The 27739-nt window shown below is 45.5% G+C and overlaps 2 protein-coding genes across 3 annotated transcripts; both read right to left on the minus strand.

Annotated features, from left to right (window-relative positions):
- Positions 1–1014: 1014 nt before the first annotated feature.
- LOC125532472 (ATP-dependent zinc metalloprotease FTSH 5, mitochondrial) lies at positions 1015–6310 on the minus strand. 2 transcript variants are annotated; one of them, XM_048696525.2, is made up of 7 exons: positions 6153–6310; positions 4972–5050; positions 4487–4747; positions 4035–4271; positions 3822–3946; positions 2531–3007; positions 1015–2421 (listed from the first exon to the last, which is right to left on the minus strand). In XM_048696525.2, exons 1-7 carry the CDS (start codon positions 6177–6179, stop codon positions 1507–1509), a joined length of 2121 nt encoding a protein of 706 aa, XP_048552482.1. In that variant the 5' UTR covers positions 6180–6310; the 3' UTR covers positions 1015–1506. The 2 variants fall into 2 exon arrangements, with proteins under 2 accessions (XP_048552482.1, XP_087389912.1); XM_087533786.1 differs by lacking the exon at positions 6153–6310 and having other exon boundaries at positions 4972–5143.
- A 988-nt stretch (positions 6311–7298) lies between these two features.
- Positions 7299–11722, minus strand: LOC125532473 (casein kinase 1-like protein 2). The gene is made up of 14 exons (XM_048696526.2): positions 11372–11722; positions 11221–11261; positions 10501–10570; positions 10248–10396; positions 10064–10159; positions 9911–9981; positions 9620–9681; positions 9400–9463; positions 9240–9324; positions 9034–9160; positions 8809–8891; positions 8668–8722; positions 8117–8259; positions 7299–7978 (listed from the first exon to the last, which is right to left on the minus strand). Exons 1-14 carry the CDS (start codon positions 11445–11447, stop codon positions 7676–7678), a joined length of 1425 nt encoding a protein of 474 aa, XP_048552483.1. The 5' UTR covers positions 11448–11722; the 3' UTR covers positions 7299–7675.
- Positions 11723–27739: the final 16017 nt, after the last annotated feature.

Consider the following 27739-nt stretch of genomic DNA (forward strand, 5'->3'; position numbering starts at 1 on the left):
AACCATTAGTCAACACATGAGCTAGTCCTAGAGGCAAGACTAGAAATCTTTATTTTACTGTTTATAACCTGGACATGCTCATGGGTTTTTCCTCTGAACCTCTTGCTATTGCAGATTCGAGAACCATAACAATTATAACATAGAATATAAACGTTAATTATAAACTTGGAAATAGATAATGCTCAAATATTATTGCTGCCTCTATGACATATTTCCATCACTTCGTCCTCGACGCCATCGGCACATAATCCGATAGTCCAACTTTAGAAGCAAAAGATGATACGGCTTACTTAGTAAAAACAAAGAATTTTTTATGTTGTTTTTATCTGTAATCATTTTGGCTTATGTAGTCTATTAATCCCTTTTTAGTCACTGAATGAAACGTCTACTTTAGAAGGCAAAAAAAGATCGCGAGATAAAGATGAACTTACAATGACAAATTCTAAAAAGAGGTCACTATTTGACTATGGGAAGACCACCCACCAATGATTCTTATGAATTGCTGATATGAGCTGTTTGATCAGCTGCAGATTTGCGGCCAAACAGTTGTTCGCAAGGTACCTCTTGAAATAAGCGGGTAGCTATCTCAAAATCAATTAGCAACAAAGAAAATTTGTTGTTCGCAAGGTTCGATCAGTCTGTGCAGTACTGTTGTTAAGTTGTTAACATGGCTATTCCAGATTCTACCATGGAAGCATATTTTTGCTTTTACATTAAATTAGTTACTATGATTGTGTTATCTATGTGGGTGCCAGATATGCTCTTTTTTTTACCTCTCTATATAGGTCTCAGGATACTTCACATAGTGGGGCCTTCCAAAATTCAACAGATCCAAACCCTACAATGAGCCCACCGGCGAGGCTTTCGAATGCCAGTTTTCCATTCGTTCATACTTCCACAAATTTTGGAGACAAAATGTTGTTGCACACTAGCTACCACTGGTGTGATCACACAAGGTGATCTACACATCGCATTGCCGACCTTGTCAAAGGTAAAAACATCAACAACACCAAATAACCTGATGCAATTGCATCAAGAATCAATCTCCGTGCAGATATATAGAAAGGAAACAACAGAGTACCAGGCGATGATCTTACAATGCCATGTCATTCCTGGTGAGCTTTTAACATCGAAAAAAGTTGCCACAGCAACAACAAGGCAGGCCGTCTAAACTGGAGTATAACCGGCGCGTTATAACTTATCCAAGATTGCGACATATGATATGTCACGACGATCAAATGATAAGACGTCTAATTAATGCAGAGTACAAAATCTCCTTGACATGACTCAGCGGATCCCCTGCCATGAATGGATCTTCTTCTTCTTCAGGCTGCATCATACCAACAGCCAAGAACACATATAAATTGTACTCCCGACTAGCTAAATTACTAGAGTACAGATGCTCTCTTCAGCGGCAGCTAAGAATTTGCCCTGTTGTCCATAAAAAAACAGCATGCTAATTAATGGCACTTTGCTGGGTTGATGTTCTCTTGTTGCCCGGCGAGGCTAGGACCCGATGCCTGCGACTCCTTTGGCTTGAGCCGCTGCTTGCTGTGCTGCAGCTGCTGCGGCGGCCGCAGCCGCTGCTGCTGGAGACTGGGGTGAGGCTGGGGCAGCGGGTGTTTGCTGTGGAACCTCAGCAGCCTGGGGCTGCTGAGTGTCACTGCTGCTGTTTACCTGCGACAGAAGGTTCTTGATCTGGGCGCCAGTGAGGGTCTCGCGCTCGATGAGGGCGTTGGCGAGCGCGTGCAGCTCCTTGTTGTGGGTCGTGAGGATCGTCTTGGCATTGTTGTAGGCCGTCTCCAGCAGCTCCTTCACCTCCTGCTCCACCAGACCCCGCGTCTGCGTGCTCATGGTCTTCCCATCGTCGTCATAGTTGTAGGCCACAAGGCCCACGCGCTTGCTCATGCCATACTTGGTCACCATGGCCTTGGCCAGCCGGGTCGCTTGGCTTAGGTCGGATGACGCGCCCGACGTTACCTCGCTCTCCCCAAATATAAGCTCCTCGGCCACCCGCCCTCCCATGCAGACGTCCAGCCTTGCCAGCATCTGCTTCCTAGACACGCTGGTCTGGTCCTTCTCTGGCAGCTGCGTGACCATGCCCAGAGCCATTCCCCTCGGAACAATGGTGGCCTTGTGGACGGGGTGGGCACCGGCCGTGTGTATCGCGACCAGCGCATGCCCTCCCTCATGGTATGCAGTCATCTTCCTGCTTTCGTCGGATATCACTGCTGATTTGCGCTCGCTGCCCATCATGATCCTGTCCTTGGCAAACTCGAGGTCGGTCATTGAAACAGATTTCGCTCCATCCATGGCAGCCTTGAGAGCAGCCACGTTCACCAGGTTTGCAAGGTCTGCACCTGAGAATCCAGGCGTTCCCCTGGCAATGGTCATCAAATCCACATCGTCTGCTTTTAACACCTGCAGTTCAGTTCAGGGAGAAAAGGTGGAGTCAGCTGCCTTAAATTATGTGGAGAAAACCAATCAAGCATTACAAGAGAAATGCATGGGATAAGGAAGGATTCTTTACCTTTGACATATGAGTCTCCAGGATCTGCCGTCGGCCCTCAACATCTGGGTTAGGAACCACGATATGACGGTCAAAACGCCCAGGCCTAACAAGGGCTTTATCTAGTGACTGGGGGAAGTTTGTTGCTGCAATTACAATGATCCCATCATTCTGCTTAAAGCCATCCAGCTCAACAAGTAACTGGTTCAAGGTCATCTTCATATACTGTTGATCTTTTGGGTTTCTGCTCCCACCAATTGCATCAATTTCATCAATGAAAATTATACATGGAGATCGTTTCTTTGCTGCACTGAATAGATCCCTCACTCTTCTTGCCCCGACACCCACAAACATCTCCTCAAACTCACTGCCGCTGCAGGAGAAGAAAGGAACGCCAGCTTCCCCAGCGATAGCCCTTGCCAACATGGTTTTCCCTGTCCCGGGTGGGCCGACAAGTAGAACACCTTTTGGAAGCTTGCCACCAAGGCGTGTGAAACGCTGCAAAGCATGAAAGGTGATGGTGAATACTTATAAAAGAACAAGGGCACATCACATGAAACACTCTACACATCTTTAAGCAAAACTTGGTTTAACAGCTCAGCACCAAGGACACAGTATAAAAAGGCACAATGTCATGACAAAAGCAATAGTATATTTCATTCTATGTAAGACTTAAAAGCTACTCCCTCCGTCCCATAATGTAAGACGTTTTTTGACACTTTGAAATAAAGTGGCGCAAAGACTACTCTATGTAAGACATTTATTCTACACTTTACTTTGTACTCATGCAAGAAAAGCTCAGCACCAAACTTGGTTTAAGCTACACTGAAGACATTTATTCTATGTAAGACTTAAAAGCTACTCCCTCCGTCCCATAATGTAAGAGTACAAAGTAAAGTGGCGCAAACTTTTCAAAAGAAAGGCAGAAGAGCCTTTCTTTCCATGTAAGCTGCAGCGTATATTTCATTCTATGTAAGACTTTTATCATTTATCGAGTATCTCTAGAAGACCAGGATGAAAATATTAGATGGGAAATGCAATTCTTCTGCGGGCTAAAAATCACAACAAATAGAGGGAAAGGGAGGCATGACATGATTAAGTATCAATTTATCATGTAGCAGACCAGTTGATTTGGTATTAACTAAATTGTATCTGTCTTTAAATTTCAGTACAGCACAGCATGTTTAATTGTTTATGATAGCAGCCTCGTTGGGGAAGAGTGTAGACATATTTGTTTACAGTATCATTACCCAGCTGTTAATATCTTCCTAATTCACTGGTGGATGGAAACAGCAGAGTGATAAAACTTCACCTTGGGATCTCGTAGGTAGTGAACTATTTCCTCGAGTTCAGCTTTAGCTTCATCAACCCCCTTGACATCACTGAATTTTGTGCTCGAATCCAAGCTTGGCTGAACCTCTTCATGCAATCCAAGGCCTGCATATATAATTCAAAGTGAATAGGGACTACTGCTGGAACTGAATAAGGATCAGGAGATGTATATAAAGTCATCAAAATGACAAACCTTTACTAATTCCTCTATCTTCAATCAGAGCCCCGATGCCGGAGATTACTAGGAAAGTGAGTGCAATGCTTCGGAAGGTACGCCAAAGCTGCTCCTTGAATTGGCCAGTCTCTGATGCAACCATGTGAATTGGTGCACCAGCAGTACCAAGAGCCCCATCTTTCGTCGTACGGCCAACACTTTGAAATGCTGGGATGCCACTAAACCCTTCTTCCTCCCTTGCTGAATTGACAATTCCTGCGTGTTTAGATCATGTTGAGTGTTAACATCAAAATATGAGAGCAGAAAGTTAAAAATAAGGGCATGTGTATATCATAAAAGAAACCCACTAGTTAAAGGTGCGGGTACGGCGTAAACAGACAGTATCATGTTCAGTACGTTGAATGAAGGACGCACTTGAACAAACAGCACAAAAAATCAATCAGTTAAAGTGAAGCAGTAGAGACCACTACCTCTCTGCAATGTCTTAAGCAGCGGGCTTTCATCCAGCCTGTCGAGAGCGACAAGAGCCTTCACATACTGGGAGAGAGCCGAAGAGTTGTTATGTAAGGAAGGCTGGCTCTCAAAGATCTGCACGACCCTTTCTGGGTTACTTCTGTAGATCTCTTTAAGAAGGGAGGCATCACTTGGCGTGTCAAAGTCTCGTAGCCTGCGCGCGAAGCTACCGACGTAGCTTGATCGGTACCTCTCTTGCAGCGCCTTGAGAACTCCGCCTGCATTAATTAGAACACCCAACCTCAGTTTGCAAACAGCAGGATTTCTTTCATGAGCAACAACTGAAGCATGAGACCTGGAGTACAGTAAGATGCGTTTTTTTACACAAAGGGAAACTCTTTATGCCACACTAATAGAAAGAAATGCTCGGCATAATGAAACCAGGAGCTTGTTTCCACATAAGAGTATGTCCTTGGAAGAGAGGGAGGGAGGGAGGCCATACCGGTGCCATTTGCAGGTGTCCTGAAAGCACTTGTACTCACTAGCTCATTGTAGACCACACTCGACGACCGCCTTCCAGCCTGCGACACAAACAGAAGTTCAAACATACTGCAACCAACGTTTGAGCTGAGCTGAGCTATCTCAATAGCGACAGGCATAAAGAAAGATCTGAAATGACTTAACTAAAATATATTTAAAAAGCCAAGATATTACACAAGGTTATCACATATCAGGTGACTCATGGAAGCTCAAGTGGAGATTAAAACATACCAGGCTCTATTGCATGACTAAAAGCAGCATGAGTCCAAAGAGGCCAATAGCTCCAACAATTGAATAAAAGAGCAGGTTCATGTGAAATTGTGAATACTACTCCCTCCGTTCATAAATATAAGATGTTTTGGATATTTCAATACGGACTACATACAGACTGAAATGAGTGAAACAACAGTGTAAAACGTGGCCTATATGCATCCGATTCAGAAAAAAGTTAAAAAAAAAACATCTTATATTCATGAACAGAGGGAGTGGTTTTTAGCCTTTCTCTAACAGTGAAATCTCCAGCATCTTCATTCATAGCCTTGAATCAGTGAAAACACAAGAAGCACGGCATGCCAAACAGAGCAATCGACAGCGGTACAAACAAACAAACAAACAAATATCCCTGAAAAGGGGGTAGCCACTGCCTTGGATATGCAACATCTGATTTCTGAATAAAGGGCGAGACACCACCGCCTGGCATTCGGCGGTCCGAGATAGAAATTCTAAGCACCATCCATCTGCTACAGATTTCAGCCTTATTTTCTCCATGCGACGAATAATTAACCTAACCTACTACTACTAGTCTGCATAGTTGCCGTTGCACTGGCGTGATTCGACAGCCACCGGCTACGGCGGCTAGGCTAGGCACTGGACGGCGGAGGAGAAGTAGGCCGGCGCGGTAAGATCTACTCCCTCCGTAGTATCTATGTATTGCGGGGGGGTTGAATATTCCAGAGTCAGACTCGCGGCGCCCTAATAAACCCTAGCTAGCCCCGCGGACGACGGCGCGGCGGGCGCCCTGAAACCGCGGCACGCACGGCCGATCCAAGTTACCGACACGGGCGGGATCGCCTGCGGCGGCGCCGGCGGCGGACGGAAGGGGACGGAAGAGGAATCTTGTTCGCGGAGGGAGGGAGGGAGTACCTTGGAGAGGGCGAGCCGCCAGGCCATGGGGGGGAGGGGATGGGGTGCGCCCCGCCGCGAGCCCACCCGCCGGGTGATCGGAGCCGGTGAGGGAGACTGGAGAGAGAGAGAGAGATTGGAGAAGAAGAAAGAGTAGATTTTTTTCCCCTTGTGTTTTCTCAGGCTGTGGTTAATTTCGTGGCGTCCTTCTTTCCCTGGGCCGGGCCGGGCCGGGCTGGCGGTTGGGCGAGGGCCGGACCGGGCTGGCAGTTGGGCGAGGGCCGGACCGGGCTGGCAGTTGGGCGAGGGCCAGGCCACGAGGCCCACGGACTTGAACGGATACCATTTTAAAAAACATGTGCTATCCCACTCCATGTGGATTATCATCAATAAAGCTTAGTTTTGCCCTAAAAAAAAGTGAATGATAGAAAAATGTTCTACTCCGATTTGCCAAAATTTTGATGATAAAACAAGTGCTCAGTACTACAAAAATACAGTATTGTCTAAAAAAAACTTAAAAATACAGTAGATGATAAAAAGGTGCCAAGTTTGTTCTTCAAAAAAAATAGCCAGGTTGATGGTGTAGCAAAGTTAATTTGGTCTCAAGATTTTCAACAAAGTTCAAAATTTGGTTTGGGAAAACTACATTGGAGTATATTGTTTTTTGACAAACACATTACAATACCCTATGAACGCACACATGCATACCCTGCCTCTACGAGCACCTCCAAGAAAGTTCTTTTATCCTTTTTCCTTGTGGCTGGTCTTGAGATTGATGAAGTTTGGTGCTGATACAAGCAGACAGTCAAAGTGGTTCCAGACCTCAACCAAAAACTCAATTGTAAATTCAGCGGCATACAGAAATCTCCAAAAACATATTTTGAAAAAGATCACCATTCACATTCCCTCAGAAAAAAAAAACAGATCTCTCAATTGGCATGAACAGCTCCAAGAGATGCATATATCTCCATTCATTCAACAAAAAAAATAAGGAGCTGGATTTGTTACTTCATTTTTACAAGGAATAGCACACCACTTCAGCCCTGCCAAAAGCATAAATAAGCAGCAGCAATTCTCAAGCCTCGACAAACTAGAATGAAATGCAAATCTGCTAGCAGTCAATCATCTCAGCTTTGGCAACAGAATCAACAGCAGCAGCTCTCAGTCTCACCAACTTTAAAACATGTATTATATATTCGCAGGCATTCGGCCATTTTAATTTAAAAACCAAGGGATTCGAAACGAGCGGCGTTACGCCACGCCGGCCTGCATACATCTCTCCGAAATACAACATCATCCATCTTCATCAAGGGACTAAAATTAACGCCGCAAGCGACCACAACAAAGGGGAGAAACAAACTGTACAAATTAAAACGGCCAAGCAACCCACCGCCGTCATCAAACACCATTCGTTCATTCCATTTCCATCCATTCATTCGTTATAAAGAAGACCACGGCACGCCCGCCCGTGGTAGCCGCTGCCTGGCTGAGACATCCCCGCCAGACCACACCTCTTATTTGCCCGGCCTCCTCCGTCTCGGGGCCTAGTAGTGGTTCCTGGTGTCGTCGCCGTCGAAGTTGAGGCCCTGGATGCCCCGCACCGTGGACTCGTAGTTCTTGGCGCTCGACGACTGGTGCCTGCCCGAGGACGACCGGCCCCTCGTGTCCGACGAGTCGCCAACCTGCGGGCTCCACCGCGGGGCGGACGACCGCTGGAACGCCCCTGGGCTCGCGTCAGTCGTGCGGCTGCGCGTCTGCTCCGCGTCCGTGCTCGGCTCCCGGCTGCTAGAGACAGCAGGTCGCCTTGAGGATCCGCTTGACCGTCCCAGCAAAGTCGAACTGGAGAACTACACGTCATTTAAGGGTCAGGTGTTACAGGCCAGTTTTATGTATGTATGTACACAAGACCACTTCAGTGGTCTGCATATTTCCCTAGCAACAAGAGACAGATGGGATGAAATACGTAGCAACTCTTGACAACTTACCATAGCATCTTTTGAGGTGGATTGGTCATGTCTGATTGGCGACTTCTGTTTGGCCAGGCTGCCTGCATTTATAGCTGGAGGTGGAACCTGGCGCCGCATGCCATCCATATCTGACCACCCGCTCCTCCTCCCTTCTTCAGTGGCTGCATCCATTCAGCGCACGGTTGTTAAACACATAAAGGCGCGAGGCAAAGACCAAACTGCGACTGGTCTCAATGGGTTCATTATCATACATCTGTATTTCCCACACGCTTATGTGATTATCATTTAAACGGTTCCCGGATATACATACAATTAACCAACTCAACAGAACAAAGCAACAGGTAATGAGCCTGATTTCTAACTCCCTACTAGTACGAACATTTTGTAATCTCAACCTGGTTGTACCACATGCACATTTCAAAAATCTATTTTCCAGGGAAATACCATCTTATTTGAAGAATACACACTACACAGACTTACATCTACTACAGATACTAACTTATTGCCTTGCATATAAATAACTGATAAGATACTCTAGAATCCATCATGAGATGGATAATATACTGTACCTGACTGTCTATTTGCCATGGGAGCCATCCCAGAGCTTTGTCCTGCTGCCGCGGCCTAACATAAAAGGAAAGCAGCAAACGGTAAGACATGAATCGTCATGTGCGCAGCATTAAGGAAAGGAGGAACAGCAATGTACTGACCATGGCGCGCGGTGGAGCACTGGTCATTTGTGACTGTTGATACTTGAGAATCGTCCAATCAAAAACATAATCAAATTGAAACCCTGCAAGTACCAAACATTGCTCTGTCAAGAGTTTAAAAGGAGAGCAATTTGCAGCATTTTGGTGTGTAAACATCAATGAATCATCAATCACTAAATTAAATGAATGATTATAAGTTCAAAACATGCAAAAAAGAAAACTCACCCTCTCGAATAAAAAGGTCTCTGAACAATCTCTTGAGATACTGATAATCTGGCGTATCTTCAAAGCGCAGTGAGCGGCAGTAATGGAAATAAGATGCAAATTCAGTAGGATATCCACGACAGAGGGCCTACAGTCAAGAGAATACAATTAAGAAAATAATGCCTCAATGGTGGTGAACGCAGGATATAGAGAAGAACACACGCTACCTCAGTTGAAGTGGCAATTTTCCTTTCGCTGATTTTCTCATACTTCTGTTTCTTGTTCCCAGCTTTCAGACCCTGCCATGGAAGACTGACAGCAACAACAGCATGTGTCAGTGCAGATAATTAGGCTGCCAGAAAATCACGTGTGGCTATTGTCAACAACCTTCCTCTTAAGAAGTACATCAGCACATATCCAAGAGATTCCATGTCATCCCTCCTGCTTTGTTCTACGGTGAAGCAGAAAAATAAATTAGGATATCTGAACAGATTAATGCATGAAAGGTAAGAGAATTTTACAAGGAACAAATAACACTAGATGCCTCGGGAGTCTAAGTACAGTTACAGAATAAAGGAGTACACAGCCAACAGTCAAGGAAACTTACCAATTCCAAGATGAGTGTTTACACTCGCATATCTTGCTGTTCCTGTCAAGTTCTTGTTCTCTCTGTGATTAAATAGAGAACGGTCATAAGTTTTGCCACAGATACTGTGTTGTCCACTGATTTAAATTATATAATCAGTGCAAAACTCAGGCATGAACATAAAATGCTTATGCCATGAATGTAAAGAAGTTATGTGTGGCAACATCAAAAGAATAGCCGTAACTTTGACAATATACTGTAGAATGCATCCAAATCTCTTCAAGTAGATCACCAATGGGATATAACATTTACCTATATGGAATGTGCTGGTGTGTCGATGTATCCCTATACTTCTTTGCAAGCCCAAAATCTATACAATAAACCTACAGATAGATGAAAGTTGCAGATAAGAACACCAATAATACATCCATCAATAAAGGCATGCCAGTGGAATGTAGCGTTGACCTGATTTGCCCTTTTCCCAAGACCCATGAGAAAATTGTCCGGCTTGATATCTCTATGCAAGAAAGACTTGGAATGGACGAATTCAACACGGTTGATCTGAAAAAAAGGAAGTAATTCAAATCCCACATGATGAAACGAAAGAGACCAAAGTAATGATGCCAAGGGAATCTGAGGTGTTGCATACCATTTGATCAGCAAGCATCAAAACAGTTTTTAGAGACAGCTTCCTGTTGCAAAAACTGAAGAGATCCTCGAGGCTTGGGCCCAGCAAGTCCATCACCAAAACATTGTAATCACCCTCCACACCAAACCACTTGACGTTTGGGATTCCAGCTGCAGAACAGTAGGGAGAGTCAGTTGATCCCTCCATGAATAAATAAACAAGAGAAAAGAGACTGGACCAAGTAAGACCAAGGAAGCAGGAAAATATATATTACTTCCTCCTTGAAGTATTCTGTACAGCTTTGACTCATACAGCAGCTGCGGATGCTTTGTCTTGACATTTTCCTGAGCAAAACCACGCAGAAACAAGACGAATCAAAGAGCATCACCTCAGGTAAATGAATCAGGCAGAACACTTGTAATGAAATTAGAAACTTATTATGGTTATGAGATCAAAGCAAATTAAGGCTAGCCTACAGAGAAGTGAAACAGAAGCAACTATACTGGTGCGAAACATTTGTGTGTTCCATTCCATCTCTTGAAGAATCTCATATTTTGGTAGACAAAACATGTAATTACAAGCTTGCGGTAAGAGACTGAGCAAATGAATCCTAGCCTAGGAAAAGCAAACAGAGGGGCAGTGGTGTATTCCATCTCTTTAATTAAGGTTTGTATTTCGGCAGCAGCAGCTAAAGCATGTAACTAGACAAGACAGGTAGAGCAAACTGCATTGCACACAGCCAGCCAAAGCACATAATTCAGTTAGCACCCCAAATCCTTCCATGCATCACCATTCCATGAGCATCAGCTACAGGAATTAACAAGCGGCGTAATCCACGGGTTTCCACGGCCTTATTAATCCGACGCTAAGAAAATCATGGCATGGCAATTCGTCAAATCTAGCATCCAATTCGACCTAGATCCCCCGAAACCACACCACGGGGGGCGGAGAAAATTGATGAGCGTCGTGGAGAGAGAGGGACGGAGGAACTCACGAGCTTGATCGCGACCTCCTCGTTGGTCTGCACGTTGGTGCCTGCACAGAGAGACGGAGACGGAATTTGTTAAAAAAAAAAGAGGAAGAGAAAAAGGCGATGGCTTTGGGAGGAAAGGGGGATCTGGCGGCCGGAGGGGAGGGGGACGGACCGAGGTAGATCTCCCCGAAGGAGCCGCTCCCCAGCTTGCGGCCGACGCGGAACTTGTTGCCGATGCGCGGCTCCATGGCCGCCGCCCTGCCTGTCCGTCCGCGCGAGCCGAGGCTACCGCCGGCCGGAGCCTCGCATGCGGTGGACGGGAGGGGAGGGGAGGGGAGGGAGAGGATCGGATCGGGGCGGCCGGAATTGGGTCGGGGTCGGGGGCGCGGGGCTAGGGCTCGATCGAGTGGATCGGAGTGAGGAGGAGGGATTGGGGATTTCTTCCGGGGACGGAGGAGCGAGCGAGCACCTGACCTGACCTGACCACGAGACGGACAAGCGCCGGGGCTCGGGGACGAAATACTGGGGAACCCGGGGTGCCCCACGGCAAAGATGGCGGGTCGGGGTGGTGGAGTCCCCCCCTCCTTTTCCCTTTTTTTCCCTTCTAGTATAAAAATAAATAATCTCCCTTTCCCAAGCCAACAAAACCTCAACTAGCAACACATCTCTTTCATCTTCTTCCCATTTTTAGTTTGGATGGAGGATGTGTCCTTTTTTTTTTGAACCGGGCTAACCCCCTGTCCATTATAGAGGACGGAAATACATCAGTCTTACATAGTATCAGGAGAAACGAGAGGGGTAAGGGGAAAGCGAGTTCAACGCACTTCTAGGAAACCCACTGCATCCGCCCATCATCAAAACGAATGCTATGGGGCGAAAACCTAGCAGCACCAAAATAGTCTAGCCCTATTACAGACTGATCGCAGCCAGAGTATCAGGCCAAGTGAAAAATAACCAGCCTCCATAAGACCACCAAGAGAAAACGACTCAAAATAAGCAGCTAATCATGCCATATCCCTAGAGCAAAGCAGCATCTATCTTTAGCAGTCATCAATTCTTGTAGTAGCATCTAGCTTCAGCAATCACCAATTCTTGTAGTAGCATCACATATCCTCATCAGCGCCATGGTCCCAGTGCGAACCATGTCTGCTCCGGCACAAAGCTTCATCATCTCGCCTTCCTTCTGTAGACCTGCCCAATAAAGAAGAAGAGAGCAGACCGAGAACACGATTTCAAAAGGAGATTTAATCAATTTCTTCTCAAAAGTGGCTCTGTTTCGGGCTAACCAAATTGCCCAAGTAACAGCCCCAAGGCCAACAGTATAAAAGTTGTCATAACCAGGGAGGAAAGAATGGCACCAATAATAAAATTGCCAAAGGTTCTTTGGGCATAGATCAGTACCCAGCGTCACCCCAATCGCTCTCCATACTATTTTGGCAACCGAGCAACCAAAGAAGAGATGTTGTGCTGTTTCTATCTCCCGACAGAAGGAACAAGTCGGATTACCAGGCCAACGGCGAGATCTCATCACCTGCCTGGTAAGAATGGCATTCTGGAATATCTGCCATAGGAAAATTTGGATTTTGAGAGGAAGTTTTGCCTCCCAAATCCATTTGAAATTACACCCACTAAGGGGTTTCTCCAACCACCTGTACATCGATTTAGTAGTATATCGAGTTGTTTTATTCAGCCCCCAGTAAACAAAATATGCAAGCTCCAGCGATCCATCTATGGACTGGTGCAAGCATCTCGGAGTTGGAATATACGCTTTGATAAGTTGATCAAAGCATATAGTTTTATACAGACTTGCGATGAAGCCTGTATTTACAAGAAAGTGAGTGAGAGCACTACAACATTTCTGATAAGTATATGTGAATGACATATTGTTGATCGGAAATAATGTAGAATTATTCTGCAAAGCATAAAGGAGTGTTTGAAAGGAATTTTCCAAAGAAAGACCTCGGTGAAGCTGCTGACATATTGAACATCAAGATCTATAGAGATAGATCAAGACGCTTGATAAGTTTTTTTTCAATGAGTACATACCTTGACAAGATTTTGAAGTAGTTCAAAATAGAACAGTCAAAGAAAGAGTTCTTGTCTGTGTTACAAGGTGTGAAATTGAGTAAGACTCAAAACCCGACCACGACAGAAGATAGAAAGAGAATGAAAGTCATTCCCTATGCCTCAGCCATAGGTTCTATAAAGTATGCCATGCTATGTACCAGATCTATTGTATACCCTACACTGATTTTGGCAAGGTAGTACAATAGTGATCTAGGAGTAGATCACTGGACAGCGGTCAAAATTATCCTTAGTGGAATAAGGATATGTTTCTCGATTATGGAGGTGACAAAAAGGTTCGTCGTAAAGGGTTACGTCGATGCAAGTTTTGACACTAATCCAGATGACTCTAAGTCTCAATCTGGATACATATTGAAAGTGGGAGCAATTAGCTAGAGTAGCTCTGTGCAGAGCATTGTTGACATAGAAATTTGCAAAATACATACGGATCTGAATGTGGCAGACCCGTTGACTAAACTTCTCTCACAAGCAAAACATGATCACTTTTTGGGTCTTAATCACATAGCGATGTGAACTAGATTATTGAATCTAGTAAACCCTTTGGGTGTTAGTCACATGGAGATGTGAACCAATCACATAAAGATGTGAACTATTGATGTTAAATCACATGGCGATGTGATCTAGATTATTGACTCTAGTGAAAGTGGGAGACTGAAGGAAATATGCCCTAGAGGCAATAATAAAGTTATTATTTATTTCTTTATATCATGATAAATGTTTATTATTCATGCTAGAATTGTATTAACCGGAAACATAATACATGTGTGAATACATAGACAAACAGAGTGTCACTAGTATGCCTCTACTTGACTAGCTCGTTAATCGAAGATGGTTATGTTTCCTAACCATAAACAAAAGAGTTGTTATTTGATTAATGGGATCACATCATTAGGAGAATGATGGGATTGACATGACCCATTCCATTAGCTTAGCACCCGATCGTTTAGTATGTTGCTATTGCTTTCTTCATGACTTATACATGTTCCTATGACTATGAGATTATGCAACTCCCGTTTGCCGAAGGAACACTTTGTGTGCTACCAAACGTCACAACGTAACTGGGTGATTATAAAGGAGCTCTATAGGTGTCTCCAAAGGTACATGTTGGGTTGGCGTATTTTGAGATTAGGATTTGTCACTCCGATTGTCGGAGAGGTATCTATGGGCCCTCTCGGTAATGCACATCACATAAGCCTTGCAAGCATTGCGACTAATGAGTTAGTTGTGAGATGATGTATTACGGAACGAGTAAAGAGACTTGCCGGTAACAAGATTGAACTAGGTATTAAGATACCGACGATCGAATCTCGGGCAAGTAACATACCGATGACAAAGGGAACAACGTATGTTGTTATGCGGTCTGACCGATAAAGATCTTCGTAGAATATGTAGGAGCCAATATGGGCATCTAGGTCCCGCTATTGGTTATTGACCGGAGACGTGTCTCGGTCATGTCTACATTGTTCTCGAACCGTAGGGTCCGCACGCTTAAGGTTTCGATGACAGTTATATTATGAGTTTATGAGTTTTGATGTACCGAAGGAGTTCGGAGTCCCGGATGAGATCGGGGACATGACGAGGAGTCTCGAAATGGTCGAGACGTAAAGATCGATATATTGGACGACTATATTCGGACATCGGAAAGGTTCCGAGTGATTCGGGTATTTTTCGGAGTACCGGAGTGTTACGGGAATTCGCCGGGGAGTATATGGGCCTTATTGGGCCATACGGGAATAGAGGAGAGAGGCCAAAAGGAAGGAGGCCTGCGCCCCCCCTCTGGTCCGAATTGGACAAGGGGCGCAGCCCCCTTTTCCTTCTTCCTCTCCCCCTCTTTCCCCTTCTCCTACTCCAACAAGGAAGGAAGGAGTCCTACTCCCAGTGGGAGTAGGACTCCCCTTGGCGCGCCCCCTCCTAGGCCGGCCGCCCCCTCCCCCTTTCTCCTTTATATACGGGGGCAGGGGGGCACCTCTAGACACACAAGTTGATCTTCGTGATCGTTCCTTAGCCGTGTGCGGTGCCCCCTCCACCATATTCCACCTCAGTCATATTGTAGCGGTGCTTAGGCGAAGCCCTGTGACGGTAGAACATCAAGATCGTCACCACGCCGTCGTGCTGACGGAACTCCTCCCCGACGCTTTGCTGGATCGGAGCCCGGGGATCGTCATCGAGCTGAACGTGTGCCAAGAACTCGGAGGTGCCGGAGTAACGGTGCTTGGATCGGTCGGATCGTGAAGACGTACGACTACATCAACCGCGTTGTCACAACTGTAAGTGCATCTAGTGCCACCCCTAGTTGGTTTTGGAGTATTGACGACAAACCTAGTTGAGGGACTAACGTGTTTGTGAGAATTGCAGGAAAACACAGGTAGAAGTCCCTCATTGATTCGGTTTTATTACCAGAGATGACCCCTAAAAATGTACGAAAACATTGAAGACAATGGTGGTTTATGAAGATATTCATATTGAAGACAATGACATGAGAAGACTCCCTATGAAGCTTATGGAACTCGAAGACTTAGAACCTTCGTAGTTTTATTTCATTTATGTTGTGTCATAGGAATCACCGTACTGTTAAGTGGGGTCCAAGAGAACCAGTCAAAATGACTGAAGTGATGCCTAATTCAAATCCTATGTCTTCAAACGAAGACTTTGAGAGAAAATCTTGTCCAGAGTCAGACAAGTCAGCTTTACTTGTAGCCCAAGTAAAGTTGCCGTGTGAGTTCAAAATTCGACCGTTGGTACACGTGTCAGTTCCTTAGTGACCCAGGGTCATTTCGGACAGATCAGGTCGGGTTGCCAAGTGGCTATAAATAGTCCACCCCCCACAACCTTAAACGGTTGGCTGCTCAGATTTCAGTGCACGGCTTTTGTCGTTTGAGAGCAACCCACCTCGAAGCCTTTGAGAGAAAAATTCCTAGTGAGGAGAAAAGCCCTAACCACCCAGAGCCAGAGTAAATTGGGCATCACTTAAGTCTTCTTGTCTGTGTGATCTGAAGACTTATTACACTTGAGGACTGTGCATCCTCCAGACGGTTAGGCGTCGCGTTCTGAGCATCCAAGAGAAATTGTGGATTGCCAGTAAACGAAGTCTGTGAAGGTTTGGGAGTCTACCTTGAAGACTTACCTGAGTGATTGCGCGAGGTCTGTGTGACCTTAGCTCAAGGAAAAAACGGTGAGGACTGGGTGTCTTGGACTAAGTGTCCTTGACTGGGTGTCCGGGACTGTGTGTCCTTTGGTTTAAATACCTAGCCGCTCCAACCAGACGTACAGTTGTCACAGCAACTGGAACTGGTCCAACAAATCATTGTCTTCAACGTGTCACTGGTTTCATCTTCACTTCCTTTTACTTACAGTTATTCATTGTGAAGCCATTGCATGCTTGCTTTATCTTTTGTCTTCACAACATGAATGTATGATCTGTTTGGCTTCATAACTTCTTCCTACCTGATCCTTATTACACTGAAGCTGTTTGTCATTGCGCTTTCACTCTATTGAATACATGACCATGGCTGGCCTAGTGTAATCTAACTTCCGCTGCATAGTGATAGGCATAATCTTCACTGTTTGTCTTCATAACTCTCACGTTTTGAAGACTTTCATAAAAATCGCCTATTCACCCCCCCTCTAGTCGATATAACGCACTTTCAATTGGTATCAGAGCAAGGTGCTCCCTTGTTCTGTGTGATTCGGTTTAACCACCTGGAGTTTTAGCTATGTCGACTGCAGGGATAATCAAAGTCTCCGCTGCTTGCCCCGTCTTCGATGGAACTGAATATCCCTACTGGAAGAATAAGATGCGCATGCATCTTGAAGCCATTGATGTCGACCTATGGTATGTCGTCGAGAACGGCGTTCCCAAGGCTGGAGAAGGTGTCACTGCTGCTGATGTCAAGAAATTCGTTCAACTGGACTCTACTGCTAAGAATATCATCTGTGGTCATCTGACCAAAGGACAATATGGCCGTGTGAGTGCTTTGAAGACATCCAAACTGGTCTGGGACTGGCTCTCCAAAGTTAATGAAGGCATCTCAACCCAAAGAGATCAAAGAATCAGTGTCCTTCGCAATCTCTTCAACCGCTTCAAGCGAAATGACAATGAGAATGTCCAGCACACATTTGACCGGCTCACTGACATCACAAATGAGCTTCAAGCCCTCGGCGCCACTGAGATCAGCAAACATGAAATCGTCAAGACGCTGCTGAGATCACTTGATTGTTCGTTTGACATCCTGGCCCTGATGATTCAAGAACGTCCTGATTTCAAGATACTCGATCCGTCTGACATACTTGAGAGGCTCAACATACATGAGTTTCAGCTTTCTGAGAAAAGAGATATCTACGGTCCAAACTATGGGCGAACTCGTGCTTTGAAGGCAAAAGCTGTCTCTTCATCTGAAGAAGAATCTGACTGCAGTTCTGATGATCCTGAAGACATTGGAAGAGAACTTGCAATGCTAGTGAAGAAGTTTCAAAAATTCACCAAGAAGAAAGGCTTCAGAAAATCTTCACGATCAAGCTCAAGGAATGATGAAGCTTCTGCTCATGACTACAAGAAGAAAACATGTCACAAGTGCAAGAAAACTGGGCACTTCATCTCTGAGTGTCCACAGTGGGACAATGAGAACAGAAGGAAGAAGAAGAGCAAGGAATATGATTCTGACGACAAGAAGAAGAAGAAACACTCAAAGTCTTCTTCCAAGTCTTCATCAAAGTCTTCATCACACAAGAAGAGCTCATCTGGCAAGGCACGTGCGTTTGTTGGAAAGGAGATGGATTCAGAAGAGGAGTCCGCATCTGAGGAGGCAGAGGTGGAGTCTGAGGAGGAGTCTGATTCTGGCATTGCAAGTCTGGCTACAGCATACGTCGCCAAGTCCATCTTCAACACTGAAGACAATGACTGCATCACCGACACCGACGCAAATGACAAGAACGACTCCACTCCTACCTACTGCTTCATGGCACGCGGTGCCAAGGTAAACACACGCACTACTCGCTATGAAACATCTAGTGACGATGACTCTGAATGTGATTCAAAACCTAGCTACAGAACACTTGCTAAAATTGCAACTGAACAACAGAAAGCTATGGAACATATTCAAAAACTGTTAGACAGAAGCGATGATCTGTTGGGTGCCGAAATGACTCGTTCTGAATCCTTAATTGAAGACATAAAAAATCTTCACGTTAAGTATCAGGAACTTGAAGATCGTCTTGAGACTCTCTCAACTACTCATGAAAAGCTCTCCTATGATTATCTTCAAAAGAAGCAAGATCTTGAGAAGTTGAGAGCGGATCATGAAGATCTTCAAAAGGAAAATGAGTCACTTCGCTCCGAACAGATCAGTCCCGCTCAGGAAGGATTTGAACCGCCATGTCTTAAATGCATTGAGCGTGATAATGCTAATTCTGTTGCTGAATGTTCCACTGCTACTGCTGTTCGAATATCTTCAAATGTTGATGTGGTAACTAACCCCTCTGCTGAGGATACCACTGCTATTGCTGATGAGAATGCTAGGTTGAAGACATTGCTTGAAACAGGGATGTACAAAAGTCTTCAAGGGCATCAGACATTATGTGATGTCCTCAAAAAGCAGATCCTGAATCGTAACCCTAGGAAAGAGGGTGTTGGATTCGTGAGGAAAATCAATGCGGATGGCTCTTACTGGAAACCTGAGCAGTACCCCAAAACTACATGGGTTGCTGCAAAGGAACTTTCAGCAGATCCATCCAATTTATCTGGCTTCACTTGTGCTAACCCAATTATCATTGATGAATCCTTTGATGCAAACTATAAACTGTTTAAGAATCAGAATGGTGAAGTGTTTGCCAGGTACATTGGTACTAACTGCAGGAATGGACCGCCTATGAAGAAGATCTGGGTTCCGAAAACATGTCTGGAAAATCTTCCTGTGAATGTCTTCATGACACCTCACTTGAAGAAGACAAACCTCGGTCCAAAGGCTTCATACAGACAGAGGACTCACCTGAGTCACACTAACGCAAATGTTTTGCAGGGAAACCATACTCAGGCATATGAATATGAGAGCGGTTCATCGAACCGTCATGTTCATATGACCAAAAATTATTCTGCTTATGCCTATGAGTATTATTGTCCCCCTGCTAGACTGTTTGCTAAGGCTTCAAAGCCAAAATTCTCAGATGCTGCACTTAGACTTATAGCTTCTAAGCCACCCTTGAAGATGTGGGTGGTTAAGAAAGCTTAACTCTCTTTTGCAGGGAAAGGTCTCCAGCACAAAAACAAAATCTTCTGATGCTATTGCTGGGGACCATAAAAATCTTGTGGGGCGCAAGATAAACTGCCCAAATGGCATCATTATGTACTTCGTTCCTGAATCACATGCTACTCTCCCCATTAGTCCTAATCTGGATCTAAGTTTTCATAACCCACTGGTTCGTCAAATGTTTATGCTTCACAACACTCTTCCTGAAGCCTATCCTCCTAACTGCACTGTAGGGTACGACACCAGCGACTTCAAAGTCTTCAGAATGGATTATTGACAGTGGGTGTACAAATCACATGACTGGCAGAAGAAGCCTTCTTATGGACTCCACTTTACGTCCATCCGACAAGAGCCACATTACATTCGCTGACACTGGTAAAAGTAAGGTATTGGGTCTAGGTAGAGTTGCAATCTCAAAGGATCAACACATGGATAAAGTCATGCTTGTTGAATCCCTTGGCTTCAACTTAATGTCTGTCTCAATGCTTTGCGATTTGAATATGATTGTAATGTTTGGCAAATATCGCTGCCTGGTGCTAATGGAATCTGACAAATCTCTAGTGTTTGAAGGGTATAGGAAAGGTGATTTGTATGTGGTAGATTTCTCAGCAGGACCACAACTTGCAGTATGTCTTCTTGCAAAAGCTTCAGAATGCTGGCTTTGGCATCGAAGGCTTGGGCATGCTGGCATGAGGAACCTCCACACTCTTGCGAAGAAAAAGCACGTAATAGGCATCGAGGGCGTCAAGTTCAAGAAAGATCACTTATGCGGTGCATGTGAAGCAGGGAAGATGACAAGGGCAAAACATCCCTCGAAGACAATCATGACCACTACTCAACCCTTCGAACTGCTTCACATGGATCTTTTCGGTCCCACTCACTACTCAACTTTTACTACTTCTGCTTGCCTCTATGGCTTCGTAATTGTTGATGATTATTCTAGATATACTTGGGTGCACATAATCCTTTACAAGACTGAAGTGCAGGATGTCTTCAGACGCTTCGCAAATCGAGCTATGAACAATTTTGGCGCCAAGATAAAGCACATCAGAAGTGAAAATGACATTGAATTCAAGAACACTGGCCTTGATACATATCTGGATACCTTGGGCATCACACATGAATTCTCAGCTCCATACACGCCACAGCAGAATGGCGTCGTCGAACGCAAGAACAGAACACTCATTGAGATGGCCAGAACAATGCTAGATGAACACAAGACTCCAAGAAAATTCTGGACTGAAGCCATTGATACTGCATGCCATACAATCAATCGTGTTTATCTTCACAAGCTTCTGAACAAGACATCTTATGAACTCCTAACTGGCAAGAAGCCAAATGTCAGTTACTTCAGAGTATTTGGCGCAAAATGCTGGATCAAGGACCCACACCACACCTCAAAGTTTGCACCAAAAGCACATGAAGGCTTCATGCTTGGATATGGAAAGGATTCGCACTCCTACAGAGTCTTCAATCTCTTCCACTACAAAGTGGTTGAAACAGTGGATGTGCGATTTGATGAAACCAATGGGTCACAAAGAGAGCAATTGCCAAATGTGCTAGATGAAGTTCCAGCAAATGAATCAATCAAGCTTATGGGAACTGGAGAAATTGTACCATCTGAAGCTCATCCTGAAGAAGAACTTATCATCTCAGCACCTGATCCACATGAAGACAATGCTCAGCCTGAAGATATACCTTCAAATGACCACATAGATCAGCAAGAGCAAAGTCTTCGCCCCACACACCCTCGTGTTGCAAACGAAGTACAAATTGACAAAATACTTGACAGCATCAATGCACCTGGTCCACTCACTCGTTCAAGGGCAACTCAACTAACAAACTTCTGTGGGCATTTCGCATTCGTCTCAATATCAGAACCCAAGAAAGTTGAAGAAGCCTTCATGGAACCTGAATGGATTCAAGCTATGCAAGAAGAGCTTCAACAGTTTGATCTGAATAATGTATGGGAACTGGTTAAGCGTCCTGATCCACGGAAGCACAACATAATTGGCACCAAATGGATATACCGCAACAAGCAAGATGAGCATGGTCAAGTTGTCAGAAACAAAGCTCGTCTCGTTGCTCAAGGATATACTCAAGTGGAGGGCATTGACTTCGATGAAACATTTGCTCCTGTGGCTAGGCTTGAAGCCATACGCATACTGCTGGCCTATGCAAATCATCATAACATACTTCTCTATCAGATGGATGTGAAAAGTGCCTTTCTCAATGGCAAGATTGAAGAAGAAGTGTATGTTGCACAACCACCTGGCTTTGAAAATCCAAAACATCCTGATATGGTATACAAGCTCAACAAGGCACTGTATGGCCTCAAACAAGCCCCTAGGGCCTGGTATGATACACTCAAGTACTTTCTGAAAAGCAAAGGCTTCATACCTGGTTCCCTGGATCCCACTCTTTTCACGAAGACATATGATGGTGAACTGTTTGTGTGCCAAATATATGTGGATGACATTATCTTCGGATGCACCAATCAGAAGTATAGTGAAGAGTTTGGATATATGATGCAAGAGCAATATCAGATGTCCATGATGGGGGAGCTGAAGTTCTTCCCCGGTCTTCAAATACGGCAACAACGCAACGGCATCTTCATATCTCAAGAGAAATATCTTAAAGAGTGCCTGAAGAAGTTCGGTATGCAAGACTGCAAAGGCTTCACAACACCAATGCCAGCCAAGCATCATCTGGGTCCCGACGACAATGGTAAAGAGTTCGATCAAAAGGTATACCGCTCCATGATTGGGTCTTTGCTTTATTTATGTGCATTAGGCCAGATATCATGCTTAGTGTTTGCATGTGTGCTCGATTTCAAGCGACACCAAAGGAGTCGCATCACTTAGCTGTGAAGCGAATTCTTCGATATTTGGCTCACACCCCAACTCTAGGATTATGGTATCCAAAGGGCTCAAAGTTTGATTTGGTTGGATTTTCTGATGCTGATTATGCTGGTGACAAAGTTGATCGCAAGTCTACATCAGGCACATGTCACTTTCTGGGACGATCACTTGTATGTTGGTCTTCAAAGAAGCAGAACTGTGTATCACTCTCCACTGCTGAATCTGAATACATTGCTGCTGGATCTTGCTGCGCTCAGCTTCTGTGGATGAAGCAAACACTCAAGGATTATGGCATTCATCTGAAGCAAGTGCCACTTTACTGCGACAACGAAAGCGCCATCAAGATTGCCAACAACCCAGTTCAGCACTCGAAGACAAAGCACATTGAAATTCGTCATCACTTTCTGAGAGATCATGTTGTGAAGGAAGACATTGATATCATACACGTCAACACTGAAGAACAATTGGCAGATATCTTCACCAAACCCTTGGATGAGAAGAGATTTTGCAAGTTACGGTGTGAGCTAAATATCTTGGAATCCTCAAATGTCCTGTGATCAGGCACACATCCTAACACTTATGCATATTGATGACTTAGATGTGCAACACACGAAGTAGCGTATATCTTCAAACAATGAAGACATACATTCTAAGTGTGAATACATTAATGTGGAATTTGACTTCGGAGCGCCACGATAATTGTGCGCCGTGTCTGGGTCCAATACTTCCTATACGGTGGGTAACGCCACCACCAAACGTTCCATTTTGAAGTGTTTCTCTCATGGCGTTACCTCTCAATGTCTTCACATTTGGTTTGGCTTCATTCTCAATATGTCTTCATGATTATCTTCACTGCGTTGATTATATGGATATATATATGTACTGATGTTCTGTCCTCTACAGCATTCACTTATAGCTATGTCTTCTTGGTTGAATCTTTTGAACTAAGTGAATGTGATCGGACCCTAAACCTCTCTATGCTTCCTATCCCAAACTCTATCTCTCCAAGTCATATGCATTCTGTTGAAACTGTCAAATGTCTTCACTGTGTCCTTGTCAGCTGAAGACATAGTGACAACCATAAAAGTCCGTTTTTAATGCTCATTCCTCCACATAAGATCCGGAGAAGCAGGAACGACCGCCCGACAATTTAGGCGTGCGTGGGACGTGGAACAAATCCCAATCTTCCTCTAACTGGCCACGCGTGCCTCAAATGCGAACCGCCAGGGGTACCTGCGTAATAGCGCAGTGCCGCCTCTATCCCTATAAATACACGATTCACTGCGGTCATTATCTCCTTCTTCCACCCTCGCACGAACCCTAGCGCCACCGCTAGCACTCGACGACGCCGGCGACGAAGCGCTTCACTGCCGCAACCTCTCCGACGCCGTTTTCACGCCGACAGCGGACATCGCTCTCTCCGCCGTCGCCGTAGGTGTCTTCCGTCGCCAAGTTAGGGCACGGAGGATCGAACTGCTCGACCTCAACTCACACTTCGTCTAGCAGTTCCAAGTGTGGTAAATAAAACCTCTTTTTACAGCCTCTTTTGATCCCATAGTTCAGTCACTTTCTGCCATAAGGAGTTTCTCTTCACATCAGTTAGTTATCTTGCTACATCTCATGACATGCCTAGTATATTCACTTGTGCTTCATAAGGTAGTTAGATTCCTCACTTGTACTGATCTGTGGGTTCGTACAAATCTGGAACCAACTTCTTATCTGTGAGTGAATGTCTTCGCACAATGAGGTCTATGTCTTCTAAAACGATTTATCTTCAAAATCTTCTGAGAATGCATATGACCTCTTCCCCTTCCCTCGCACCTTAATGCTGTCACAGGTACATGTCCGTGGGAGAATCCTTTGGTTCTCATAGTCTTCATTCATTTGCAGAGTACTTGCAGCATCACATCAACTCTCCTGAAGCCAGTTCTTGCAAAAGGAAGCCTTTGAAGCCTTTGAACATCTTGAAGCCTTCCAAGTTATTCATGGCTTCAGAAACAGCAGCAAGGAAGGGAGGCAGACAGCAACGTGGTGAAACGTCCAAAGATCTGCCTGATGAATTGGCAGAGATGTACAAAACTGATCCTGAAGAAAGCTATGGTCAGCGCAAGACACGAATCCAATGGATTCGAAGATATTGGGCAGAGTAATGGTTCCACTACCGCTTCGTCACTCAGGAATATGCGGAGAAGTGCGCCATCAAGAGACCGTGGGGAGACGTACTATACAAAAATCTCGTACCCAGGTCCAGAGTCGAAGCCATTGCTCAAGGCTTCTATCCATGCATGGTGAGAGGACCACAGCCAGCTGAAGCACATCCGTCATCACTTCTCTGGTGCCGCGATGATAATCTCTTCAAGCGCAACTTTCAGTTTGCACAACAATCAGCGAAGATAAATAAGAAGAAATTTGGGCTTGACTTCAACCCTGGCCCCTCCTCACCAAGGGCAGATGGCACACGCGACGCCGATCCCAATATCATCGGGCCGTATGCCAATCTTGCAGGCCACATCACTCGCATCCTAGTCCAAGGGACTGCTGTGAATGACCCTCCAGCAGATACTGAGTCAGATGACGCCCCTGCTGCGCCGAAGCCGAAGCAGAAGAAGCCAAAAGCTTCAAAGCCAGCCGCTTCTCCCAAGATCGCAAGAGTGAAGCCTTTAGCAACTGCACCTCCCGAAGCTAGTATGCAGTCAGAAGGCTTATCACGAGTGTCCAAGCCCCAAGAAGCCAAGAAGCCTCAGCCACACACAGGCAAAGAGCTCACAGCTGCTGACATTCTGCGCTGCGAAGCCATTGATCTCTCAAGCGATGAAGATCTTGGAGATGATGCTCTTGAGCAGCTCATCAAGAGCAAGGAGGAGGCTGAAATCTTCAACAATCTGCCTCTGTTTGATGTCGCCATCATCCACAACTTCATCGACGAATGGTTTGCCTCACCGGACATCAGCTTCAACGATCTGCAGCTGCCCGTAGGCCTCAGCGTTGCCTTTCAAGGTGCAATTGCTTCAGAACTTGCAATAGCCCAGCGAATTGTAGAACTGAAGCAGAAAATTGATTATGAAAAGGATAAGTTCAAGAAGCACGTGGCCAAGCTCAGCGTGCAAGAAGTGAAAAACTTCAAGATCATGTTGCACGAGCTGAAAGAGAACTTTCTGAAGACGCGTGCTGAAGCTCAAGGCTCACGAGAGCGCATGAAGACTTTGGCTGATCGCTGCGTGCAGGCCTACAATGAGGCAGAGAAGCGCAAGGCACTTGGGCATCCCGGCATTGACCCCAGGATGGCCGCGAAGAAGAAAAAGAAGGCTGCTGTGCCTGAACCTGAAGCGCCAAGGTCAGAAACTGCTCCGATTGTCTTCCCCGCTGCAACGACTGGCTCGAAGCCAAAGAGTCGATCAACCGCCTCACAGCACAAGAAGACACGGACTGCAGAGGCTAAAGCTAAGAAGAGAAAACATTCTGAAGCCTCTCCTTCTGAACCCATCATCAAGAAGCGCAAGACCAAGAAATCTCGGGCTGCTCTCACAGAGCCCTTGACAGTTGAACCCCTCTCCGTCCGCTATCCTGACGCAGATCGTCAGTTGACTGTGCATGAACCCAACGCTGAAGACATTCCAGCAGACGAACCCAACGCTGCTGAAGACATTGGTCTCCAAGACAATGTGCAAGGTGATGCAACCCTTCCTCAGCTTGAGACAAGCGAACTGATCAGTATTGGTCGTCCATTGACGCCAATCACACAAGATGCATCGTGGGCAGATCGCCCACAGGAGGAAAATGAGCCCCAACTCACTACAACTCCACCGGCGCCTACATTCCGTAGGCTTCGCAAAGGGCCAAGGGCTCAGGCTGCTGACGACATTCCGGCTGCATCAGCCGAAGAGCATGCAGAGATACCACAAGCTCCAACTCTCCCACACCAACAAGAAGCAGTTCTCCAGGAGAACGTGCCTGAGTCTGCAAATGTTGAGGCTGCCACAAACAACGCCGAAGCATATGTGGAGCCCAACCCAACAATAGCTTCAGAAGATAATGAAGCTACTGCTCCTGAACATTCTGTGCCTGAGTCTGCTGCCAGACCACAATTCAACTATCATATTGCGTACAGACCCCAGGTCCAGAAGCCGATCCCACGACTACCAAGGTTCCCAGGTCCTGCATCAGCTCCTGGTTCCTTCAACATCAACGGCTTCAGGGCAGATAACACGTTTTTCGACCGCTCCAAGAACCCTTATTCAAGGGAACGAATTGTATCAGATAGGTTCTGGAGCCATCAACAACGCAGCTATTATTCATGCATCCTATACAACCAAGGCCGCATCTTTCCTCACAAGCGCCTTGAGGTTGAAGCTGTTGCTGGTCTGCCTGGTCTGGAAGAAGCACTGGATTGCTTCAAGCAAGTGGGTTTGCTGCCATTTATCACTGATGAAGAGCACTGGAACGAAGAGCTTCTGCTCCAGTTCTATGCCACTTTGCATATCAAAGGCTATAACAGAGATCCGAAGACATGGATTCTGGAGTGGATGACAGGCAATATCCATCATGAAGCCAATGCTTTCGACCTAATTGAGCTTACCGGCCTTCCCACTCCTGGCGAATTCTTTGAAGAAGGGTGCCAACTCCATGCTGAAGCAATTAAGAGCATATTTCAGCGTCCTGAGCCAGATATGAGTCAGATGCTCTCAATAATGAAGCCACTGCCTCCTAATGCACCCTATCCAACTAGGTTCTTCGTTGAAGACTTAGAGTACCTGCCCAGAACAATATATCACATCATAAGGCGGACTCTATGGCCTGTAAAGGGACACTCTCGATATGCAACAATCGATGGTGCAATGAAGACTCTCATCTTATGCATTCTTCATGGCAAATGCTTCAATGCACAGGATCTCTTCATCCGTCACTTTGCAGCATCTGCCTCAGAACTGTTTGGATTAAAGTTCTATGCTCCTTGGGTTATGAGGCTGATCAAGCTTCACTCTGCAATCTCCTATCAACCCTCAGCCCGCAACCATAGGATATTTTTGCCAGATGTGGACACATCTGTTGAAGCAATATATCCAGAGCCTGGCAAGCAACCATTAAGTCTTCAAAATGCAGAACACCAGAGCTTCACTCAAAATATTGAAGGTGTTGAAGCTCTCTCCCGAGTGTATCCAATGGCTGGCACCACACGTGCCCCTGCATCAACTGAAGCCACTGACAGCACAGCTGCCAAGAGACCCAAGAAGCGCGCTCGAGCACTCAATGACCGAGAGCTTCTTGTGGCTCTTCACCAAAAGCAAGATAGGCATCACGACTGGCTCAAACGGCAGATGAGAAGCATCATGCAAGACGTCAATCGCATCAGAA

This window comes from Triticum urartu, chromosome 1A, assembly GCF_056163025.1.
Source record: "Triticum urartu cultivar PI428250 chromosome 1A, HENAU_Tu73, whole genome shotgun sequence".
Classification (NCBI taxonomy): Eukaryota; Viridiplantae; Streptophyta; class Magnoliopsida; order Poales; family Poaceae; genus Triticum; species Triticum urartu.

What these genes read in the sequence shown, in the direction of transcription:
- LOC125532472 (XM_087533786.1), bottom strand. Translation starts at nt 5,128, where the DNA reads ATGCCTGTCGCTATTGAGATAGCTCAGCTCAGCTCAAACGTTGGTTGC. An exon ending in GACACCTGCAAATGGCACCG is followed by an intron (nt 4,748 to 4,971) that starts GTATGGCCTCCC and finishes TAATTAATGCAG; the next exon opens with GCGGAGTTCTCAAGGCGCTG. An exon ending in TGGAGACTCATATGTCAAAG is followed by an intron (nt 2,422 to 2,530) that starts GTAAAGAATCCT and finishes ACTGAACTGCAG; the next exon opens with GTGTTAAAAGCAGACGATGT.
- LOC125532473 (XM_048696526.2), bottom strand. Translation starts at nt 11,447, where the DNA reads ATGGAGCCGCGCATCGGCAACAAGTTCCGCGTCGGCCGCAAGCTGGGG. An exon ending in AGGAGGTCGCGATCAAGCTC is followed by an intron (nt 10,571 to 11,220) that starts GTGAGTTCCTCC and finishes GGTTTTGCTCAG; the next exon opens with GAAAATGTCAAGACAAAGCA. An exon ending in CACCAGCACATTCCATATAG is followed by an intron (nt 9,682 to 9,910) that starts GTAAATGTTATA and finishes ATTTAATCACAG; the next exon opens with AGAGAACAAGAACTTGACAG.